General features: G+C 40.5%; 1 protein-coding gene across 12 annotated transcripts in view; it reads left to right on the top strand.

Annotated features, from left to right (window-relative positions):
• Nucleotides 1-187: 187 nt before the first annotated feature.
• SLX4IP (SLX4 interacting protein) overlaps nucleotides 188-24,668 on the top strand; it is a 186,204-nt gene continuing 161,723 nt past the window's right edge. For 3 of the 12 annotated variants that reach the window (XM_081833229.1, XM_081833235.1, XM_031031836.2), the window contains exons 1-5: nucleotides 188-1,082; nucleotides 6,108-6,193; nucleotides 11,307-11,370; nucleotides 18,634-18,674; nucleotides 20,847-20,902. Coding sequence is in view for 5 of the 12 variants with exons in the window: in XM_031031836.2 (XP_030887696.1) it covers nucleotides 20,876-20,902 (27 nt within the window). In the remaining 7 variants the exon portion in view is untranslated. The remainder of the gene's footprint in view (nucleotides 1,083-6,107; nucleotides 6,194-11,306; nucleotides 11,371-18,633; nucleotides 18,675-20,846; nucleotides 20,903-24,668) is intronic. The other 9 variants (XM_081833230.1, XM_031031840.2, XM_081833232.1 and 6 more) reach the window with 6 other exon arrangements.

Consider the following 24,668-nt stretch of genomic DNA (forward strand, 5'->3'; position numbering starts at 1 on the left):
GAATTTAAATAGTATCAAATGGACGTGTTAGGGCACAGTATCTGCCTTATGGCGCGCGCTTAAGAGCTATTATTGAATGAATGACAAGGTAGTCAACGGTTCCCCGCAGCACTCCGGCCTCCCAGATTTGACCAATCACAAGGCGCCTGATTTGTTGTTTGGCGCCAGTTCCCCGCCCTCTTTTACGCCTGCCTCCAAAACCAGGAAAAAAGGAATGGCTCATAACTACGTCCCTGGATCGGGTTGGAAAGTGGACATGCTCAGTGAGAGCTGGTCCTGGTCCCTTTCAGAGAGCTTTTGCCCACAGCCTTTCCGATGGGGGCATTTGGGAAGGTCGGGAGTCCTCCAACTCTTTAGCTTCACAAAGTGGGTAATTTTGGCACTATCTACCCATCCTGCTTCTTAGTTTGAGGACAAAACTTTTATTTTTCTGTAGCATTCGAAAGAATTATAAAGGAAGTTATGTGTATCGCTATTTCAAAGTTTGTCCAGCATTGTGAAAGCCACCTTTGCTTTCCGACCTTTTTTATACCTGATTCTTGGCGCTAGTAATTTTCCGGTATCAAGGTGCTCTGAACCACAGAAACGTTGGGTTTTAGTTTTCTTTTCTCTCGATCGCCTCCACCGTCTAGCACTATGGGTAACCGTGATTCGTTACCTGCCAATCATATTCACGGCGTTCCTAGCGACTGAATAGCCGCTTTGGTCGCCATTTTTGTTTTGGGCCCTCCTTGAAAAATGGGCGGAGGCCATTTTTCTTTGGGGTAGATTCCTTGCGCTATCCCGGCCCTTCACTCAGTGTTTCCCCGCCATCTTAAGTCCTGGTTTTGGCTTCAAGCCGACGGTGAGGCCGCTCAGATCGTCTTGTGTTTGGGCTGCGGCAGCGTTTTCCCCACGCACGGGGAGACCCTGGGAAAGGGGAAGTAAGGCCGAAGCTTGAATCCCCAAAGCGTCTGAAGGTGGGCTTGAGAGCCTACTCCCTGTTTAGTCTGAGTTTCCTCAGCCAAGTACTACTCCACCAGTGACCCTGGACAATAACAAAACTAATAAAAGCCCGAACCCAAACCCTGCCACCATCATAGGTAAGAACGTGGAACTCCTGACAACCTAAGATGTTCCTTCACTTGAACTGAACTATTTGCCCATCTCCTCTCCCACCCCCCGTGGGTTTTTTCTTTTGTTTTTTTAGCCTTTTCTGAATTCTTTTCCCTGTGCTTCCACCTTTTTTCATTGTTTTCAAAGTGCTAAAGAGTTGTTAACATAAGCCTGCGGGAAATGGCATAAAAGTGGAAAGTATTGGTCTGGAGAATTTTTTGCATTTGGGGGGAAAATGGAGCACAATGAATGGGCCAGGTATTTGTATCAAACTGTGGCTGCCCACAACCATTTATACACAGTCTTTTCTCAGACATTTTTAGGTCATGACGTAAGTATGGATTGTGTTTGTATATACTGCCCGTTCACTCATTTATTCATTGCATTTTTATTTATTTATTTTTAAAGATTTTGTTTATTTGACAGAGGGAGACACAGCGAGAGAGGGAACACAAGCAAGGGGAGTGGGAGAGGGAGAAGCAGGCTTCCTGCTGAGCAGGGAGCAAGGTGAGGGGCTCAATCCCAGACCCCCTCCCCCCCCCCCGCCCCCCGCCCAATCATGGCCTGAGCCAAGGCAAGAGGCTTAACCGACTGGGCCACCCAGTCGCCCCTATTCATTGCATTTATTGAGTACCTAATGTATGCTAGGCCATAAGGATTCTGCAGTAAACCAAAACAAAAAAAAAACCCCTTTCAGTCTTGGAGTTTACATTCTATCTGACCTCAACAGCTACTAGGTTGGGGCAAGTAACAATATTCTGTGGTTCTTAGCACTGTTGGACTATGACAAGTATCCCTTTGCTTCTTTCTTGATCTCCTCACCTTCCTTTTTTTTTTTTTTCCTGTACTAGGAAGAAGTTGTATTGACACTTATTTCTTGGGTCCTAGATGCCACCATATTTGTAGGCCAGGTGGCTAATTTTATGACCAATATTCAAGTTACTTAGGGTTGCTCAGTGCTGTCTACTGACCAGCATCACCTGGAAGCTTCTTAGAAACTTTAGTCTCAGATCCCATCTCAAGATCCACTGAGGGGCGCCTGGGTGTCTCAGTCGTTAAGCGTCTGCCTTCGGCTCCGGTCATGATCCCAGGGTCCTGGGATCAAGCCCCACATCCGGCTCCCTGCTCAGCGGGAAGCCTGCTTCTCCCTCTCCCACTCCCCCTGCTTGTGTTCCCTCTCTCGCTGTGTCTCTCTCTGTCAAATAAATAAATAAAATCTTTAAAAAAAAAAAAGGTCCACTGAATCAGAATCTTTTCTAGGGAGTGCACCTTAAAATTCAAGGGGCATTAATTCAGGACATGAACTAAAGATACAGAATGCCTCTTTTCAACCTGTGTTTCTTAAACAGTTCACAATATATTGTCAGTTTATTCCATGTTTTACACGCGGTGGGCATATGACATGTTTTCCTGGGCTTTTATTTTTTTTAGAGAGAGTGGGAGGGAGGGGCCAAGGGAGAGATTGATCCCCAAGTCGGGCTCCACTGCTATGGAGCCCGACTTGGGGCTCAATCTCTGGAGCCTGAGATCATGACCTGAGCCGAAACCGAGAGTCTGATGCTTAACTGACTGAGCCACCCAGGCGCCCCTTTCTTGTGCTTTTTATCCATCAACTTGATGTCAAGAAAACCATTTAGTGTTCTAAAAAATGGAGAATTTGTCAGTCTGGTATATTATTATGTAACTGTTGTCACGGCAACACCTGTGTGCATATTTTTCCTCTGTGCATATTTTTACTTTTAATTTATTACAAGTTGAATTCAAAAGCCTGCATGTGTTCAACAGTTCAGTATTGACTTGGAAAACCTTGGGCCATGCTTTACCAAAGTTTTTTGTGGCATCTAGCTCTCTTCTGTCTTCCTCTAGTGAGAAATCTAATCATTTAAAAAAAAAGATTCCTGGCTGGTACCTGCCGAGTTTTAGACCCTGTGGATGGAATTTAGGAACCAGTAAGGTGTTTGAGAGAACAGCAAATTACTTTTATGTTTTTCACATGCTGTGTTTAGATTTTTTAAATCCCAGACGGATTTACTTAAAATAATTAGGAATTTGAAAGCATTGGACAGAATTGGACTGGAAATGTAGTGAACTAGCTTCCCAGGAACCAGTCAGCTTGCCATTTATTTATTCTGTGCTCAGTAAGTTGTCCAGCTTTTCTTGTTGTCCTTTTTCACCTAGCAATTTGGAAAAGAATGAAGGTTGTGTTGTTTTTTTATTTAGCCTCATGTGAGTTTTTCAAAATGCAGCAAATACTGAAGTTTTGTGTAAGTATAATATGTATTGCTTTTGATCTTCATATATTGTATCTTATATTGTGTGTGCCAGTAGAACACAGTGGGTAAGGAAATAAACTTCAGAGCCATATTCCCTGGGTTCAGATCCTAGCTCCTCCAGGTACTAGCTGTGTGACCTTGAATGGATTACTTAACTCTCTGTGCTTCCATTTTTTCATCTGTAAAATAGGGTTGATAAGAGGGTTAAATAAGTTAATAAAAGAAAAGTGCTTAAAACAATGCCTGGCGCGTGATCACACCTATGTACATATTAATCATTGTTTTTTGTTATTATAATTAAATCTTTGGGTTATTAAAGTTTTGTTCATTCATGAAAATCACTAAGGGAAAAGGTATTACAGTTCCATGACTTTAGGACATGTACCGGTTGGGAAGAGAGGCAGGTGGTCTAAATGTACTAGGAAGACAGATTTTTTTTTAAAAATGGTCTTTTTCTTTTTAAATAGCCTTATTGAGGAATATAGACATATCTTGCTTTATTGTGCTTTGCAGATACTGTTTTTTTTTTTTTTTTTTACATATTGAAGGTTTAGGGCAACCCTGCGCTGAGCAAGTCTTTTGGTGCCATTTTTCTAACAGCATTTGCTTGCTTCATGTCTCTGTGTTATATTTTGGTAATTCTCACAGTATTTCAAACTTTTTCATTATATTTGTTATGGTGCTCTGTGATCATTGATTTCAGCTTGCTGAAAGCTCAGGTGAAGGTTAACACTTTTTAGCAATAAGGTTTTTTTAATTAAGGTATATACATTGTTTTTTTTTATACATAATGCTGGGCCACATTTAATAGACTATATGGTAAAACTTAAACATCATTTTTTTTTTAAGGAATATAAAACTTTATTGACCACTGTTTACTAGTATTTACAATAAACAGTATACAGATGGATAATATTCTGACTACAAAGTTACTGTTTTCCTGGTTCTGCTGAACCAGTAACTCAAATACTGAGAAGATTGAGACTACATGTCAGGAATAAGCTGGGGTAGGGACGCCTGGGTGGCTCAGTGGTTAAGCATCTGCCCTGGGCTCAGGTCATGATCCTGCAGTCCTCGGATCGGGCCCCACATCAGGCTCCCTGCTCAGCAGAGGAGTCTGCTTCTCCCTCTCCCTCTGCCCCTTCCCCGGCTGTGCCCGCCCTCTCTCTCTCACTCTCTCTTTCAAATAAATAAATAAAATCTAAAAAAAAAAAAAAAAAAAGGAATAAGTTGGGATAAAGAAAAAACATGCAGGCCAAGAATTCAGATTATAGAAGTCTGTCCACCCGTTTATTCTAGCAGGTGCTAAATTGCCGGTATCTCTACCCATCTGATTATGATTAGGTTTCCATGAACAAAGTCTTAGCTATTCCATGAATCATGACCTTTTAGGCAGTGCAGCACAGGGATTTCAACTTCTTGAAAAGGAATGGTTCACTAGAAGGAACCTTTCAATGTCCATTTAAGTTTTGCTTACCTAATGTCTAGTTTTGTCATTTGAGTGGGGAGGTTGTTGGTGGCGATAAAATTTTCCTTTCAGGGATCTTGCAAATAAACTTGCATTTATATGACTATAGATATGGATATGTATTCTGATGTGGCTTATTTTAAATTGCCCAATTTAAATTGTTTACATAATATTTTAATTGTCCAATTAATTACAAAATGTGAAAGGTTAGGGCTTCAGGAAAAATTTCAATTTAATTTTAAATTATTTCTTTTTTTAAAATTTTTTTATTTTTAAAGATTTTATTTATTTACTTAGCACAGAGGGAGAGGGAGAAGCAGATCTCCCACTGATCAGGGAGCCCGACGCAGGGCTCAATCCCAGGATCATGACCTGAGCCCAAGGCAAACGCTTACCTGACTGAGCCACCCAGGCACCCTTTAAGTGTTTTATTTCTTAAGTTACTGAAAATGATAGTATCCCAGAAACACAGGTTTATCCATGGTTATAAAATGCTTCCCATTCACTACATGTCGGTCCAGTACTTTTTCCACCACAAATTCTTCAGACTCTGCCTACTTTTTTACTTTTTTCATTCTCTTTCCCATTTTTTGCAATGTAGTAGTCTTATTTGAGGCCATTTTTTTTATTGCAGACTTGCATAGCTATTATTTACCCCTCTGAGCTGCTCCAGGTCCCTGGTCTTAAACATGACTTTTATATGCACTGGAGAACCAAAAATTCATGTGATTCACTTCATTGTGATAATTACTTTATTGTGGTGGTGTGGAGCTGAACCAGGAATATCACCATGTTATGTCTGTAACTGTCGTATAGTAAGCTGCACATATTTAAAGTGTGTAGTTTGATGTGCTTGACATATATACGGGTAAAACCATCACCACAATCAAGGTACGTTCCCCCAAATGAACGTATCTGTATCCCCCAAATTTCCTTTTGCTGTTTTATAATCCCTCTTCCTGCTCTCTTCCAGGCAACCACTCATTTGCTCTCTGTCATGATAGATGTCACTGTAGATAAGTTTGCATTTCCTAGCTTATCTAAAAAGAACCTTACAGTACATGCTGTTTTTTGGTCGGAGTCCTGAGAGTCTGGTTTCTTTTCATGATTGAGAGCCTTCTTTGTTGGAAGTATCAATAGTCATTTTTTTTAATAGCTAGGTAGTATTCTCTTGCTAGATGTCCTGTAATTTGTTTATACATGCACTGGTTGAAGGACTCTGAGGTTGTTCTTATTTTCACAGTACTCCTTTTCACTGCTTTGTTCTTCAGCTTATTTAATTGGGAAAAAAGTCCAATTATTTGGTGTTCATGCCTTCTATGTACACGGAAACCAGGAGTTGACAGTGGTAAAATGGGTATGTATTGGGATTTTTTTTACCTTTGCCTTTGTTAGTTTATGGATTAATGTTTTCTGAGTGAAACATGTTATGGCTTTTTAAAAATGCAAAACGCATTCATTGACTTTTTAGTGGGCTGTAGCTCTTGATGTATACATGCCTAGTCATTTTGAGCTGTGTTAAATCTTTAAAGCCTACTATTTGTATATTACTTTTTGGAGATTGAAAACAATAATGGATGCACACTAAGAAACCTACCCATCAGGCAACAAAGTAGAGATCTAAATGGAGAGTACTGCTCATTTAATGTTGGTGTAGGTACATTTCTAAAGTCTTGGCTTCTCTTATAGAAAAGCAGTGCCTCCTGGTTATTATGGTATTGACATTTTGTGCTTGAATATGTGAGAACTGGTAACTAAAATTGGATTTGACTTATGTTAGTTATAGGATAATATATAGAATATTGGTGTTATAATATTTTTTTTTTTTTAAAGATTTTATTTATTTATTTGAGACAGAGAGAATGAGAGAGAGAGAGCACATGAGAGGGGGGAGGAGCAGAGGGAGAAGCAGGCTCCCTGCCGAGCAGGGAGCCCGATGCGGGACTCGATCCAGGGACTCCAGGATCATGACCTGAGCCGAAGGCAGTCGCTCAACCAACTGAGCCACCCAGGAGCCCCGGTGTTATAATATCTTAAGACATTTAAGTTCATGTGTGTCACTGTGTTGGTTCTCTAGTTAGAAAAGTTTGGATTTTTTTGTTTTGCAATTAAAAAATTATTTTAAAATTTGCATATGCTAAAATTCATTCTTTTTGGTATATGCTTTCATGAATTTTGACCAGTGCACTGAGTTTTGTAACCACGGTGTCAGTCAGAATGCAGGACAAGTTCCCCCCACCCCCTGCCAAAATTCCTTCCTGCTGCTCCCTTAGTACTAACAGTTTCCCATCCCCGGCTTAGCAACCAAAGATCTGCACTCCATCTCTGTAGTTTTCATGAAAGTTGAAAGGATTAGATTTCAAGACAATTATGTTAATAATTATCAGAAGGTTTTTTTTGTACTGTGAAGGTGACTGGAAGACCGTTATCAGAGTGGGGCTTGAGGCTTGCAGTACGAAGTGAGTTGATTAGGTGCTCTTTTTGCCCTGCAATGTTGATAATGATTATGGTTAACAGAGACCAAGGAACTGATGTAGGAAAGATGTTAGAGATCGAAGCCAATGGCCAAGATAGAATTCTTGAGACGTCTTTGGTGCAAAAAGGTGACTATTACAGCACGGGGACAGGACCTGTGGGCAGAAGAGCTGCACTGGTGTCATGAGGAGTGGCCTCATTATATACTTTCAAGTTGGGAGGGGGTTAGGGATAGTGTAAGCCTCTCAGGTATTTTGGAAGCAAGGTTTTCAGGATCCTGAGGGGGCTAGCTATTGTTAGGTAAAGGTCATTTATTACTGTTTAGTAAAAACTCAGTCATGAGACCCTTCAGATGTATATCAGTGGGTCATATGCTTGGGACTGCCAACGTGTGTATCTTGGGGCGTAGAGATAAAGGAAATTTCCAAAGGATTTTTTATATGTTAAAGGAGACTTACAGGGTCCTGAGACCTTATAAGGTCCCCCAATTAAGATTGCCAAAGTGGCAACATCAAGGCAGTTGCGTCTCTAGAGAAATGTCACTCTGCCTGTTTCAAGGACTTGTCAATGGCTGTAAGTATAAGGAAATTTAATAATTGTTCCTCTGCCTTTGTTTCCCACATCACCACCACTGATGTCTCAGCAAGTCTACCAAGTATTACCTATCAGATCTTAACTAGTTCTCACAGGACCTCTAGATAGACACTCATTATTATCCCACTTCATAGATAAGAAAATGGGAGACTTAGAGGAATTGAATAGCTTGTCTGAGACCACTTGAAGAGGCACGATTTGAACACATGTCTGTTTTACTAGAACCTGAAGGCTGTGACTGCCCCTGAGCAGGTGCCTGTATCTGTTTCTGACAAAGTATTAAATAAAAATTAGACTTTGCCTATTAGTGAAGCATCGCATGCCAGGATCAGTGAGGATTTTCTGTGTGCATAGCAGGAAGTGAGGGGCCCAGATCTTGGGCCAATTGGCTGGATTAAGGGCGTAGAGTGACTGAAAGGTAGGACCATTCCATGGAATTATTTTTGGTAGAGGATTTCAGTATTTGACCTACATTTGAAGACAAAAGGAAAAAAAGCCCTAATGTTTTTGTCACTTGCATTATCCTCCTTCCACTATTGGAGCTTCCCTGTTTGTTTTTTGTCTTGTTTTGTTTTCCTTTTTTACAAGCTGATTTTGGCATTCAAAATTACCATAGGAAGAATAGGAAAAGCTGATTCTTTCTTACAATGACAGTGCCTTTTAAACTTTATCTAAGTTGTCAACAGCAAGATCTTTGCTCATTTGCTAGTTTTCCTTGGTATTTTTGTTAAAATTTGTGATTCCTTCTTTGATACTGATTTTTGGTTTTTGTGGGGTTTTTTTGTTAGATTGGGGCAGGGAATGAAATGATTTCTCATTCTTGAATTATGGTTGTTCCTTTAGGAGTCTTAGGGTCTTTATTGTTTTCTGTTTCTGCTCCCATAGTTAGCATAAGTTTTTTTTTTTTTAAGATGAAAAAGGAAGTATAATAATTTTCTTGATAAAGTTTGAAATCCAGCGATTAGAAACCTAAAGTTAATTTCTAGCCTTCGTAATCTGGAGTAGTTGCTTTGGCTTATGACACAGGCCAGCAAATCTAAAAGGAAGACAAATGTGAACTTCAGAATGTCTTGGATTTTCCCACAGAATAATCTAGAAGGTCACTGACTTTCTTTATTAGCATTTATCTCTGCTTTGTATTTAAATGACAGGACAATCATGTGATAATGTTTAATCTACTTCCATTCCCTCCCAAAATTAATTTTCTTAAGGATCTTAGGATCTTTCCGTCTCTATGAAAGACATTAATGCACACATATTTTTGGTGGGGTCATACTCTATCAAAGTCTCCTCTTTGTGAAAAGAATGACTGTTTTCAGGCCAGAGAAAGTGCGCTCAAGAATGCAGAATAGAGGATGAGATGTTATTTGTAAGATTTATAATACACTTTAACTTCCCAGGCTACTTATGTAAATTATATGTTTCAGATATTTGGAAAATTGATCTTTTTGGAGATTGTCCTGAACTTCTTAAAATCAGGCAGTAAACTAAAAATTCTGCTGAACTTAGACTTCAGCTGGAAGCTCTGACAACAAGACTTTTTGCCCCCCAAAGATTTAATTAATTAATTTTTTTTTGAGAGAGAGAGCGAGCGAGAGACAACGAGGTGGGGGACGGAGAGGGAGAAGCAGGCTCCTCACTGAGCAGGGAGCCTGATGTGGGGCTCCATCCTAGGACCCTGGGATCATGACCTCTGAGCTGAAGCCAGATGCTTAACCAACTGAGCCACCCAGGTGCCCCTGATAGCAAGACTTTTTTTTTTTTTTTAAAGATTTTATTTATTTATTTGAGAGAGAGAATGAGAGAGAGAGAGCACATGAGAGGGGGGAGGGTCAGAGGGAGAAGCAGACCCCCTGCTGAGCAAGGAGCCCGATATGGGACTCGATCCGGGGACTCCAGGATCATGACCTGAGCCGAAGGCAGTCGCTTAACCAACTGAGCCACCCAGGCGCCCAGCAAGACTTTTTAACATAACACTTTAAATCCTGGACACTAAGCTTATTGTTCCCTCTTGAAAGCAACTTTAGGCCTAGGAAAATAGTTTTTTATAAGATGCATACTTGCTTTGTGTGTGTATGTGTGCATGTTCATGATGATCAGTAAAGCAAGTCTAGAAAAACTTAAGGATGTGCCCAGATTTAAAATTGAACGAATACAGAGGCTGATATCTTTTCCATTCAAATGAATGTTAGAATGTCTGTATTTTAAAAATAAAAAAAATTATGCAGTGAAAAACTCACATTTATGGCCTACACTTCAACAGTACCTCTGATCTGTTGCCCATTATTTTCAAGAGGAAACACTTTGATCTTCTGTTTACAAGTTTATGTGTATTACACCTCATTCAACTTAGGCTGCATGATACATTTAACTTAAGTGTTATTTATATATTGAAATAGGTCCAAAGTGCTTTGACCTCTTTTTAAGAAAGCTTAATGTGGAATTTGAAATTTGGGGACAGTAAGGACTTATTAGATAAATAGGTATAAATCTAAAAAACAGAAGTCTGTAGCCCCTTATTTAGTACCATCAACAGGCACAAATCAGCAAACTTTTTTTTTTTTTTTTTTTAAGATTTTATTTATTTATCTGACAGAGGGAGAGTACAAGCAGGGGGAGTGGCAGGGAGAGGGAGAAGCAGGCTCCCGCTGAGCAGAGAGCCTGACGTGGGGCTCAATCCCAGGACGCTGGGATCATGAGCCGAAGGCAGATGCTTAACTGACTAAACCACCCAGGTGCCCCAAGTCAGCAAACCTGTGCCATGCACCAGGTGTCAAAGAAGACAGGGATGGACCTTGTCCTCAAGACACATATAGTCAGAGGAGAGAGACTGAGGGCTGAAGTTACCTGTAATTCGCTGAGCTAAGCATGGGAGTAGTGATGGTGTGAGGTGCCCATGTGGCCCAGAGAAGAGAGTGATTCAGTCTGGAGATTTATAGAGGCCTCCAAGCAGCAGGTGGTGCCTGAGATGGGTTTCGGAGGATAGCTCCCCTTAAGAAGGAGAGGACATTCTCTAGGACTGCCTGTATGGGTGATGGTGGGGAGAGCTGGAGCTGCATGTTCAAGGACAGATGGTGGAGGTGGCTGTGTGGGGGTCACTGAAGCTGCCGAGTTGCCTGAGCCGGGAGATGGAGGTGTGGGCGGAGGGCGTGTGAAGTGTGGGAGATCCCAGCCAACAGTTCTGATTGGAGGACTCCTGCTCAGTTACCTCCAGTTATGGCTTTGGGGATAGAGAAGTGCAAAGATGGAAACAGGAGGTACTTTAAAAGGCTCTGGTTGTGGGGAGCTGCAGGATAACCAGCTCTTTGGGGTCTGGGACTTTTGGCATCTCTAAGTAATGATTTTTCCTTCTCGTGGGAGGCAGATGGGTCTGTCTTTGACTTTCATCTGTTCGGTCCCAGGTGATGGGCTGTGTGCCTGAAGTAAGACAAGAGAGCAGAGTGTGTGCTTTCCTCAGATTCCCTGGTAAGTGGTCTTTCTGTATTTAGACTTCATGCTTCTCAGCTTTTAAGAAAGAATAGTGAGAGACATTCCCGTCACCTCCCCAAGGGAGGTAAGAGTTATGATTGGTTGTTGTGCAGTGGTTGTAAAGGCATAAATAATAGAAGGGATCAGGAAATTCTTCCAACTGCACTCCCCACCACCTTACCAGATCTGCAGACTTGGCTAGGAGACAGGGGCATCTTGCTCTGGGTACCGCCTCTGCCTATTTTTCTATTGGATTGTTTAATTTTGGACTGTCGTCCTTTGCTGGTTATATGTCTTATAAATTTCTTCTCCCAGTTTGTCAAACCCCCCCCATTTCTTTATGGTGTATTTTGATGAACAGAAGTTTTAATTTTTGTAAGCCTTTTATTTTGAAATAGAGATTCACCAGAAGTTGGCAAAAAAGGGGGGGGTGGTCCTGTGTACCTTTCACTCAGTTCCCCCCCCCAATTAGTAGTATCTTGCATGCTTATAGAGCAACTATTAAAGCCAGAGAATTGACATTGGTACAATACATAGAGTTTATTACATTTAAGCAGTTTTACATGTATTTATTTAGTCCTGTGCCATTTTATCACATGTGTTTGTTCATGAAACCAACACCAACCACAATCAGGGTACGGAACTCCACTGCCATAGGCTCCTTCCTGCTATCTGTTTACATAAAGCCACATACCCCTCCCCCATTCTTAATCCACGGCAACCTTAATCTGTTATGCACTTCTATCATTTTGTTATTTCAAGAATGTTATATAAGTGGAATCGTGCATTGTATAACCTTTTAAGATTGGCTTTTTTCATTCAGCATAATTCCCTTGAGATCCCTCCAAGCTGTTACCTGTATCAACAGTTCATTCCTTTTTTTGCTGAGTAATACCCTATGGTATAGATATACCACCGTCTGTTTAACCATTCACCCATTGAAGGACATCTGGGTTGTTTCCAGTTTTGGGCTATTATGAATAAAGTTTGCCGTGAACATTTGTATGCAGATTTTTACGTGAGCCTAGGTTTTCATTTCTCTGGGATAAACTCCCAAGAGTGAAATTTTTGAGTCATATGTTAAGTGCATACTTAGTTTTATAAGAAATCTACCTCTCTTCCATTGTGACTGTATCACGTTTACAGTGCCACTGGCAAAGAGAAATCTATTTTCCCTGCGTCTTCATCAACATTTGGTGTTACCACTATTTTTTATTTGCCATTCTGGTAGATATGTAGTGATATCTCACTGGAGTTTTATTCGTATTTCTCTGATGGCTCATGATATTGAGCATCTTTTCATGTGCTTGTTTATCATCTTTGGCGAGATGTCTGTTCATGTCTTTCACCCATTTTCTGACTGGATTGTATTTTTTTATTGGTGGGTTTTGAGAGTTCTTTATATGTTCTAGTTATAAGACTTTTGTTGGGTATGTGAATTGCAGATATTTTCATCCAGTCTGTAGGGAAGTTTTCATTTTAATATGGCCAAATCTACCATTCTTTTTCTTTATGGTTTGCACTTTTTGTGTCCAGTTAAAAAACTCCTCCTTTACCCTGAGTTCTTGAAAACATTCTCTAAGAGGTTCTGTTTTTTTTACATTTTAGTTTTTAGCCCATCTGTAATTGACTTTTGTGTGTTGTGTGAAATAGTGCTCCAATTTCATCTTTTTCCAAATGGATAAACAGTTGTTCAACCACAGTTTGTTGAATGAATAATCTCTTCATTTCCCACTGATCGGCAGTGCTGCTTCTGTCATCTATGCCCATAAGTGCGGAGGTTTGTTTTCTAGTCTGTGTGGTCTGTCCCCTTGGACTGTTTACCCCTTTGCCAGTACATATTATTTTATTTACTGTAGCATTGTAGTTTTGCTATATCTGGTAAGACAACCCCCCTCCTTTGTTTTTCTTCTCTTCTCCTTTACAAGTATCTTAGTCCTCTTTGCTCTCAGATTCCCTGTTCAGGATTGTGCTAAGAATTACATTAAGTTACTGGGTGTTATACGCAAACAATGAATCATGGAACACTACATCAAAAACCAATGATGTAATGTATGGTGATTAACATAACATAATAAAATTAAAAAAAAAAAGAATTGTATTAAGTTAGAAGAGCAATTTGAGGAGGTCTTCCACATTTCCTGTTAAATTTGTTCTTAGGGACGCCTGGGTGGCTCAGTTGGTTAAGTGTCTGCCTTCATTCAGCTCAGGTCATGATCCCAGGGTCCTGGGATGGAGTTCTGCATCGGGCTCCTTGCCTAGCAGGGAGCCTGCTTTCTTCCTCTGTCTGCCGCTCCCCCTGCTTGTGCTCTCACTCTCTGACAACTAAATAAAATCTTTTAAAAAGATAAATTTATTCCTAGATATTTTATATTTGCCAATGCTAGTTTAAAAGATATTTTAAAATCGACATTTTCTACCTGTTTCAGAGAAATTGCTTTTAATGGTTTGTCATGAAGCATGTTTGCTACATTTTTTGTAGATGCTTTTTTATGATTAAGAAATTTCTTTTTTTTAAGTTTGTTTATATATTTATTTATTTTTAATAATATAGTAATCTCTACACCCATTGTGGGGCTTGAACTCATGACCCCAAGATCAAGAGTTGCATGCTTTTCTGACTAAACCAGCCAGGTGCTCCACAATTAAGAAATTTCTTTTCTCAGATTTCTAATGTTCTTTATTTTTTTCCTACCTCTATTAAAATGACCATGTCTTTTTTTTCCTACTTTAATTTTTTAGTATGGTGATTTTTCTAGTGTTAAACCAAGCTTGCACTCCTCTGATAAACCTCACTTGGTTCTGGTGTATTTTTTAAATGTTGTTAGATTCAGATTGCTTCTATTTGTTTAGGTTTCTTGCCTATATGTTCATGTATAGAATTGGCTGTGATTTTCCTTTCCTGTACTGCCCTTGTCTGGTTTTGCTATCAGGGCTTCATATAATGAGTTGTTGGGGGCTGGGCAGGGTTCCCTCTTTTCTGGGGGGATTTGTAAACTGGTATTATTTGTTCCTTGAACTGCCATTGGATTTTGGATCACAAATATTTAGAAATAGAAGAAACTTAAGAGTCCACCTCTGTAACATCCTAGTCCTACTGACGCAGAAAGAATTAAATGCTGAGGCTCAAATCCAGAGGGCATGGTTCTTTGTACCATGACTCAGCCATTTCATCATTTCAGAAACCCTAAAGTTAAGGTAACATCCATTTTATTACCTTTACACTGAAGTCCATGCAAATCCATGTAAGAGAGGCTTGGAAAATACCCCATTAACCCGACACACTTGGTCTCTTAGGTTGCTAGCCTTATCTGATTAGGTTGCAGAACCTAGCGGGGAAAGGGAGCCTTGGAAGACAGGCACCCTGACAGCTCAAGGAAAGCCTAGGAGAGCTGGCGGGAACCGCACTGGTTCCACTGTTGAGTAGCAGCTCCAAGGGGCATTAATCTGTATATTGCCCAGTGGGATGATGGGTGATCACTTTCTTCTGAATATCAAAGAAATATTCACCATGTGGTATTTTTTATGAAAGTCGTAAAGATTCAATATGCTTTTTGGAAAATTTCCCTAAAAACAGCAAAAATAAAATGGTTGGGTGCTCCCCTGCTCCTGTTATCTGGAATATTTCTATATCCAGCAGACATTTCTTGAGCAGCCTCTAGGGTCAAACAGTGCTCTTAGGGCTGTTCACCTTTGAGAACCTGTTCCTACCAGGATGGATAAGAGTGCTTTTACCATATTTGGGAATTAGCAAACTGCTTCAGTTCACCAGTTAGTTCATTTCTAGCGCTTGTCCCTAATGATGTAAGGAAGCAAAAGAAATGTATCTTCCTTATCTAGAATGACTTCAGCAGATTTGCAGGCTCAAGGTCTGTCCAGTTGGCTATCTAGATGTGTTTTGGGCTTTATGTTGGTGGGCTTTATTTTTTGTTTATGAAGATGTGTGCCATGTCACATAGCACAATGGTATATTAAATTCATTCAGACTACATTTCCTCAGCTGTGGACCTCCTTCCTCTTCCATTAGCAGGAGAGAACCACCCATCACTCATGTAGCTTTATTTGAAATCTAACTCTGTTGGGATCTTGTGCCTTCGTGGTGGGAATGTGTGTTGAGGGGGGCGGAATGTGGAGGGAGGGAGGGTACACATACCTTGACAGTCCAGTTAACAATCGACCTTGGCAGTTCTGCAGTTGACAGATGGTCTTAGTTTGCCCTCAGCTGAGTTGACAAGACTCTTCTCTCGCCCTTGACTCTCAGCTGTGAGACCCTGACCTGGTCTGACAAGTATACTCTTTAGGGGAATAGAGGGCAGGATTCAGAGTAGATAGTTTGTGAGTTCTCTCTTAGCCCTAAAGTTTTGACTTTTTGAGCCTCCAAACACAAATGAAAAAATGATATACATTGAGAGGCAGAATGCCACATGATATTAAAATGGATTAAAAATTAGCAAAATGTAAAAATATCAAATAGGCAGAGGGAATTAAGAAAAAATATATGTGCAAAATGTATAATACAGTTCCTTTTCCCATGTGGCCTATTTTTACATTAGGGGACCATATTATATAAAAATACATACTATTTGGTCCTAGATTCCTACAGATCATATTTTTGAGATTGGGCTTTGATGATACTTTTTGAAGAATCCAGTCCTTAAAAAATGCAGCTACTCTTGCTTTACTGATAGAAGTAAAAAGAAAAAAAAAAGTGAGTACTTGAAGAAAGAATATTGGAACCTTATTGTGAGTTGAAAAATGTAACCTTCACTGTAATATGGCCCATAATCTAATGCAGATATGGCCTGAAAGCCTTGCTGCAGCCTCCAGTGTGGTCCACCTGTCCTTCGGGAAAGGAAGGACATGTGGGAAAACCAGTGTACAATTAAAAAATAATTTGATCACATGCTTCAGCTTGGTTGGGTACTTGCTGACAAAACTCTCTCTCCCTTTTCTCTATCAGCTGAAGCACTTAAGCACCCTCCAGTGAGGGATTCCCTAACTTCTTGGCAGAAGTTATTCAAACCTAATTTAGTAAATTTAAGGGGACCAATTTTGTGTTTATCAAGCTCAAATAACATAAAGATCTACCTAGTTTTCAGGGCAACCTTTACAAATGTTGTTTTCAAACACATGTTCCTGATTCTCTAGGAGCTTATTTTTTCCATTTACACCTATTTCTGAATGGGGTTACTAGGTGAATGACCTTCAGAATTTTTCTAAATCATATGCACTACATCATTCAGAGAATAGAAATGAATAATTAAAGTGATTTGGGGTTTGGATAAAGATGTTTTTGTCCATTAAAAAAAAAAATAGAATCGGGTGCCTGGGTGGCTCAGTTGGTTAAGTGTCTGACTTTGCTTGGGTCAGGATCCCAGCCGTTGTGAGACCAGGCCCCTTGTAGGGCTCTGCACTCAGCAGGGAGTCTGCTTCTCCCTCTCTCTGTGCCCCTCCCCCCGCTCATGCTCTTTCTCAAATAAATAAAATCTTAAAAAAAATAGAATCAAAGGTTATCACATTTTGAAAAAAAAACATCCGATTTTAAATCATCACCATTGACTAAGTAGTTGTTAACATTCCTCAAGGGCCTACTGTTTTATACAAGTTTCATCAGGGGTTTTCATATATCATTTTATTTAATCCTTTTGATAATTTTGAGTTAGGTATTACTATCCCTGTTTTTTAAATTAGTAATCTAGGACACAGAAATAAGTGTTTTTCTTGTAATGAAACCAAGTACGCTGAAACCGCACTGTCCATTATGGTAGCCACTGACCACAGGTGTCGAACACTTGACATGTGGCCAGTCCAAATTAAGATGTGCTGGAAACCGAAAATAACACACCTGATGCACCTGACTTCAAAGACTAAGGTTAAACACTAAGAATGTAAATACTTTTATAGTGATTACATGCTGAAATGATAATATGTTGGATTTATTAGGTTAAATAAAAATATTATTAAAATGAATTTCCTCTGTTTCGGTTTATGTTTTTATTAACTGCAACTGCTAGAAAATTGAAAACTACATCTCTGGCTTGCATTCTGTTTCTCTTGTACCGTGCTGCTCTAACATCCGTACACACATTGGAACGGGCAGATAGTTCCGTGTACGAGGCTTATGAGTTATGGCCTCCTTTTCACCTCATTCCTTCCTCCAGAGCAGCTCTCTTCACCTTGCTCTTCATGGTGGAGCCAAGTTTAGCATTTAACAGTTGGTTCCATATCACTAAATTACTTGCTGTATTTCTGCTTAACTATTAATCAGTTGCGGTGGTGGTTGTTACTGTTTTATATTGATTTTAGGCTTTGCTTCTGAAACATCCCCTTAGCATTCAAGGGAGCTCTCGCTCAGTTTAACCTCTATGCCCCTGCTGTGTAATATGCACATACACATATATTCCCCATCCTCGTAATTTTGCTGTAAACGTAACATTGCTTAGGTCAAGATTCAGTGTTTGTTATCATAATTACACATGCTAGCCGTAACTGAGCTGTGTATGAAGTACTCTCTTTATTTTTGGCACAACTTTTATTTATCCTAGGATCAATAATTGCCTAGCTTTCCATGTTCCTGTCCTAATTCAATCTCAGATTCTCCACCAGTTGTCTAAAGTGAGTTTTGCATGCTCGCAGATGCTTTTGAGGATGCATCTCCTGGAGACGTTGAAACTGCTGTAGCCCCCACTCATGGTTCTCTCCTGGTCTAGCCCATGATCTCATGCAGGGATCTGCTTTCACCAGATCCTAGGATTTCCTCTGCCTTTTGCCTGTCTTGGCCTTCCTCTTTCCTGTATCTTCCTCTTTCTTGGTTAATTTCCTCATTTTGGTGAAGCACATCTTCAGTTAAGCTTCCTGAGAAAGGATGCATGGGACTTAAATTTTTTAAGACCTTGCATGTCTAAAAATGTCCCCTCCCCGTCATGTTTAAATGCAATTGGAGGTTGGAAACAATTTTCTTTAGAATTTTGAAGATACTTCTCTATTGTCTTTTAGTCTCCGGAGTTGCTTTGAGCCATTTGGAGCCAAACATTCACTGACCACCCCTTCCACCCACCTCCCACCCTCTTTTTAAAGATTTTTTTTTTTAATCTCCAATGCCTGATGTTTTACAGTGATATATGCCCTAATATGAGATGTTTCCATCCTAACTTTCATGTATGGGTCCTTTAATTTTTAATTAAATTTAATTTAATTGTACGGTCCTTTAATTTTTAATTTATTCTCTCTTATTTTTCATCTTTTTTATTTTTGCTGAAGTTTCTGAATGACTTCCTGAACTTGGTCCTCCAGCACTTCTGGTACGTTTTTTTATTTCAGCTATCACTTTAATTTGTTGTTTTCTGAAAGTTCCTTATTTTTTGTTATTGTATTTATTGCTTTATGGTTGCAATATCTCCTATCTCCCTGATAATAATGATTCTTAAAAAATGGTTTCCTGCTCCCTGCATAGTCTCAGTTTTGGCCAAGTAGATTCTTTCCTGTTTGTTTTGTTTTCTTTCATGATAGAGTCTTTCCTTAGATGGCAGGTGATTCCTGGTTGTTTACTTGTATTTGAGAGTGGGGTATTAAAAAGATGGAAGGCAGTTCTCCATGCAGATGTGGGGCTTGTGGGTGTTTGCTTCACTTTAGAACCATCCATCTAGGCTGTTTCCTTGGGGAATCCCTGATGTCAGTACTTCTAGATCCTACCTTTTAGGTTAGTCCAGTCCCTGAATGGTTTCAGTCTCATATTTGGAGAGGCTAGGCAGTGTAGAGGGGTGTATTAGACAAGGTTCTCCAGAGACCCAGAACCAATAGAAGGTATATATAATTATTATAGGAATAAGCTCATGCAATTATAGAGACTGAGAAGTTCCATGATCTGCTGTCTGCCAGCTGGAGAACAAGGAAAGCCCGTGTGTAATTCATTCTCAGTCCAAAGCCTGCGAACCAGGAGTGCTTAAGTCTGAGGGCAGGAGAATATGGGTGTCCCAACTCAGAGATTGCGAATTCACCCTTCCTGCACCTTTTGTTCTGTTTGGGCCCTCAGCAGATTGAATGATAACCACCCACACTGGGGAGGGCCATTGGCTTTACTGAGTGCACCAATTCAAATCATGATTTCTTCCAGAAATACCCTCACAGATATGCCCAGAAATAATATCTTATTAGTTGTCTGGGCATCCCTTAGCTCAGATAAGTTGACACATAAAATTAACCATCATAAGGGACATGCGGGTTGGGGAAGATATCAATCAGTTTGTAAATGTTCCCTTAATTTTCTCTTTTTTCAGTAGGGTATCCCCTACTTTATGCTGTGCCTGGTGTTTTCCAGACCAGAGATCCTCTGTCTTACTCTCTCCAAAAAATAATTCTCTACGTTTCTGCAAGGGTGAGAGAGGGCAGTTGACCTGGCTGAGCATAGTAAAGGGGAGTAGACTCTTGAATGATACAGGTTTGAACTGTGTGGGTCTACTTATACATGGATTTTTTTTTTTTTTTCGATAAATACAATATGGTCCTGGGGTGCCTAGGTGGCTCAGTCGGTTAAGCATCTGCCTTCGGCTCAGGTCATGATCCCGGGGTCCTGGGATCAAGCCCCACATCGGGCTCCCTGCTCAGCAGGGAAGCCCGCTTCTCCCTCTCCCTCTGCCTGCCGCTCCCCCCTGCTTGTGCTATCTCTCTCTCGCTATCAAATAAATAAAATCTTTAAAAAAAAAAGTACTATAAATGTCTCATGATTTTTGGGGGGCAGAGGCAGAGGGAGAACAAGAATCTTAAGCAGCTCCATGCCCAGCATGGAGCCCAACGTAGGGCTCAACCTCACAACCCTGAGATCATGACCTGAGCCAGAGCCAAGAGTCGGACACTTAACCATCTGAGCCACCCAGGCGCCCCAATGGTATTAACTCTTTAAACATCTGATAGAATGCATCTGAGCCTATGCTTTCCTTTGTTGATGGTTTTTAAGTTGCTAATTCAATATTATATATATATTTCAATAATTTATATATATAAAAAAGTAGGCTCCACTCCCACCGAGCAGCCCAGCATGGGGCTTGAACCCATGACCCTGAGATCAAGAGTCAGATGCCTTACTGACTGAGCCCCCCAAGGCCCCCAATATTTTATATATATATATATATATATATATATATTTTAAGGTTTTATTTATTTGAGAGAGAGACAGACAGAGATAGTGAGAGAGAGCACAAGCAGGGAGAAGAGGGAGAAACAGGCTTCCCGCTGAGCTGGGAGCCCGATGCAGGGCTCAATCCCAGGATCCTGGGATCATGACCTGAGTCAAAGGCAGATGCTTAATAACTGAGCCACCCAGGCGCCCCAATATAATATATCTTTAAGACTAGTTTTAAGTAAACATTTATCTTGCAAATACTGTTATTTGATTATTCAGCCAACCTTTCTCCTATATATTATCCAAATAGAGATTTTGATATACCTACTTGTAACTTTTTTTCTTCTATTTAAAGGTCTGTAATTACTCTGGAATCAGTAAGCCATGGCGTCAAAGAAATTTGCCGTTAAAGTAAGTAGTGCTTAATAGTCTTTAAAATGGTTAATCATTTTCTAATATAACTGAGTTCTATGTTCATTGACAGATGAAGCTCTGAACTTGCCTTCTACTCTTTAAATTAGTGTCTTTACTGAAAACTTTAGGTGATTGAAGATTTGCATGTTAAGAATGGGGGGGGGGAGAAAAAAATAGTTCATATGGTTATGGGAGTTTCTTGCTTCAAGTCTTCTGTAAGAGCCATTAGGTCATAACTTGGTCCTTAATGTTAAAAATTGTCATTCACATACGTATGTGCGTGACATGATTTTTGATAATGACAAAGCAGATAAAAATGAAGTAGGCAGCAAATGCTGCAGGTGGGTGAATGCCAGGAGAGAGGTCTCTTGCCCGGCTGCCCTCTTTTGTTTTCTTTTTATAAGTATCTCTTCTCTATCCCTCGATGGCTGAGGCTGAGACCTTCTCAGGTGTGGGGGGCTGGGAGAACTATGTGTGAAGGGTGGTGGGAAAGGAGAGGGGAAGAATTGATAAATAGTGGCTGTGAGGTGTCTGAGATGCCATCACCTATGCTGGCTGTTGAGGACATTTTTTCTGTGCTAGTGTTATATTAAGTAGGTTCAAAACACCAAAACAGACAAATTACAGTAGTTAACCAGATCAGATACTACTTAATATTGTAGTTATATCTTATTTTTACCAAGTCCTGGATTTACAATGTATTTATAAATTTCATTGCTTATCCACGTGTTCTGTAGTATTTCTTTTTATGAGAGATTATAAGTGGTGAACTTTCATCATTTGTCTTTCTAAAAAATGTAGCTTTGTCTTAACTCTAGAAAGTTGGTTATAGAAGTCTAGGTTGAGCATTATTTTTCCTTGGCATTTGAAAGATATTTTCCATTGTCTTCTGGGATCTGTTATGGCAACTGAGAAACTCTGTAGTTATTGATTGATGTTTAAAACCACCTTAAAACTTAGTAGCTTAAAACACAAGCCATTTTTTTCTCTCTTGTGATTGTGTAGGTTGCCTGGTATCATTTGGGTCATTTCTCTTTTTGATGGTGGCCGGGGCTGCAATTATCTGGGACCCCAGTTCAGCTGGAACATCAAAGATGACATGCTCACACGGCTGTCCCTTGATACTGGCTGTGGTTGGGAGCTCACCTGGGGCTGGTAATTGTTGCCCGACACTTTTCATTCACATGGCTGCTCTCTGTGGCTTGGGCTTCTCCTAGCGTGGTGGCTGAGTTTGAGGGATGGTGTCCCAGAGCAAGAGTTGCTAGAAGAAAGAAGAGAATTTGCCAGTTCTTTGAAGGGTTGGGCTCAGAAGTCTCACTTGGCACTTATACTACATTCTGTTGGTCAGAGCACTCAAAAGGCCCAGGCGAAGGGAAGCTGCAGCTTTTGATGTGAGAAGCAGCATGTGCCCACAGGGAAGCGAAGATTTACGGGGGGGGTGGGGGCACACATCTGTGGAGACTAGTAACTACAGAAGTCTCTCGCCTGCCTCATTGTGATTTCTTTTTTTTTTTTTTTTAGATTTTATTTATTTATTTGACAGAGAGACACAGCGAGAGAGGGAACACAAGCAGGGGGAGTGGGAGAAAGAGAAGCAGGCTTCCCGCAGAGCAGGGAGCCCGATGCGGGGCCCGATGTGGGGCTCGATCCCAGGACCCTGGGATCATGACCTGAGCTGAAGGCAGACGCTTAACGACTGAGCCACCCAGGCGCCCCTGTGATTTCTTTCTTGGTTATCTTGGTTATCAACTTTTTTCTTTCTAGCTGTTCTTAGAATTTTGTTTTTGGCTTTGATGTTTTACAATTTCACTATGAAGCCTGAAGCCATAGACTTGTTTTTATTTATCTGGCTTGGGATGCAATGCACATCTTTATTTGAAAGATGCAAGTCTTTTATCAGTTTTGGAAAATCTCAATCATTTTCTCTTCAGGTACTGCCCTTTATCCTCTCTGTTCTCTTCTTCTGGAACTGTTATACTAAGTTTTCTGGGTAGTCTCATGTAATAGTTTCTTATGTGTTGCTAGGGTGATCTTAACTTGTCCAAGGTGGAGTCCCTGCAGGCTGTCTGTCTGCAGAGCTCTGCTAAAACTGGCAGTGGCCCAGTAGAGCAGACAGTTCTGGTCAACTGCAGATTTTGGACCCGAGGTGCCTGATTATGTCAGAGATGAGTCTCTTGATTTCTAGGCCATGAACATGGATGGGGCAGATTCTGCTACCTTATTGCCCCATCTCACAGCCACACCAGCAACTTGGAACTTAGCTCCTCGATCATGCCAGACAGGGGAGTTACTCCAACTATGAGTATCAAATTAGCAAGTTAGGGATACAGACAGCATTCTGACACATTATGTGGAAGATTGTGTGCATCATGTTGTGATTGTCTCTGTGCCTCTGATCACACAGGCAGGGTGCCAGTGCTTCCCAATCATGCAGCTTAAAAAGCACCACAACCCAAACATTGGGATCCCATTCTGAATGTCTGACATCCTTCCTGCCAGATTGTCTGTGCTGGCCTAGGGTATCATGGGCAGCAGGGAACCCACACACCTGCCACCAGTGCTGACATCACGTGCCTTTTCTGATGAATGCTGCTCCAGTAGGCTTGTATGAGTGCCCTTGGCCATTTGCCTTTTCTTGTTTCTCTTTATATCTCTGTTGCATTCAGAATGCTTTTTATTAGACCTCTTCCAGTTCGTTAATATCTTCTCATCTGGATTTAATTTGCTGTTTAATCTGTATTTAATCTACTCTTTAACTTGTTTATTTTTAGTGACTATATTTTTCAGCTGAGAATTTGTGTTTGGTTTATTTCTTTTTTAATTCAAATTCTACCAGTCCTTTTTTTATATACTTGCCCTATTTTTAAAATATGTTCCCATATCCTTTTATCTTCTTTATAATTTTAAAGTATTTTGTTTCATAGTGTCTTGTAGATTGTTCTATTATTTCCATTATTATTTAGTAAGTGTGGAATAAATTGGTGATTGAAATTGCTGGATTGTTCATGGGTGTAATTTTTTTTTTTTTTAAGATTTTATTTATTTATTTGACAGAGAGAGACACAGCGAGAGAGGGAACACCAGCAGGGGGAGGGGGAGAAGGAGAAGCAGGCTCCCTGCAGAGCAGGGAGCCCGATGTGGGACTTGATCCCAGGACCCTGGGATCATGACCTGAGCCGAAGGCAGTCGCTTAACCGACTGAGCCACCCAGGCGCCCCATGGGTGTAATTTTTAATTGTGTGCTCATTTTCAGTCACATCCTACACATGCGTGCGTGCGTGCATATTCACGCGCATGCGTGCACACACACACACGCACACACACTCTAGTGCAATTGAGCAGTTTCTAGTTTACTTCTGCTGGAGCCACTGGTATTTCAGTGGTTTTGGACCAGGCTTCACATTAATTTCATGGCTTGGGATTCCACCACCTTGTGGGTAGTACAGCTTTGCAAGCCACAATGGAGTCTGGTGCAAGGTTGGTGTTTTTAGTATTTTCTAGTATTTTCCTTGCTGTTCTCCTTTCCCTTCCTTTGTGCTGAAGCCCTGGATGGATGGCAAGCTTCCGTGTTGCTTCCCTTGGTCTGCAAGCAGTGATTTTTTTTTTTTTTTCCTAGTTGCATTTTCATGAAGGTCACAGTTTATCAAGAGAATGAAGGAAAAAACTCTATAGAATAGTTCCTGCTCCAAGAAATTATGGACCTGTATGAACCATAGAGTATTACATGAGGACGTCTGCACATCCAGTACTTATTTATGTGTCA

Source organism: Leptonychotes weddellii, chromosome 10, assembly GCF_054177405.1.
Source record: "Leptonychotes weddellii isolate Sample4059 chromosome 10, ASM5417740v2, whole genome shotgun sequence".
Classification (NCBI taxonomy): Eukaryota; Metazoa; Chordata; class Mammalia; order Carnivora; family Phocidae; genus Leptonychotes; species Leptonychotes weddellii.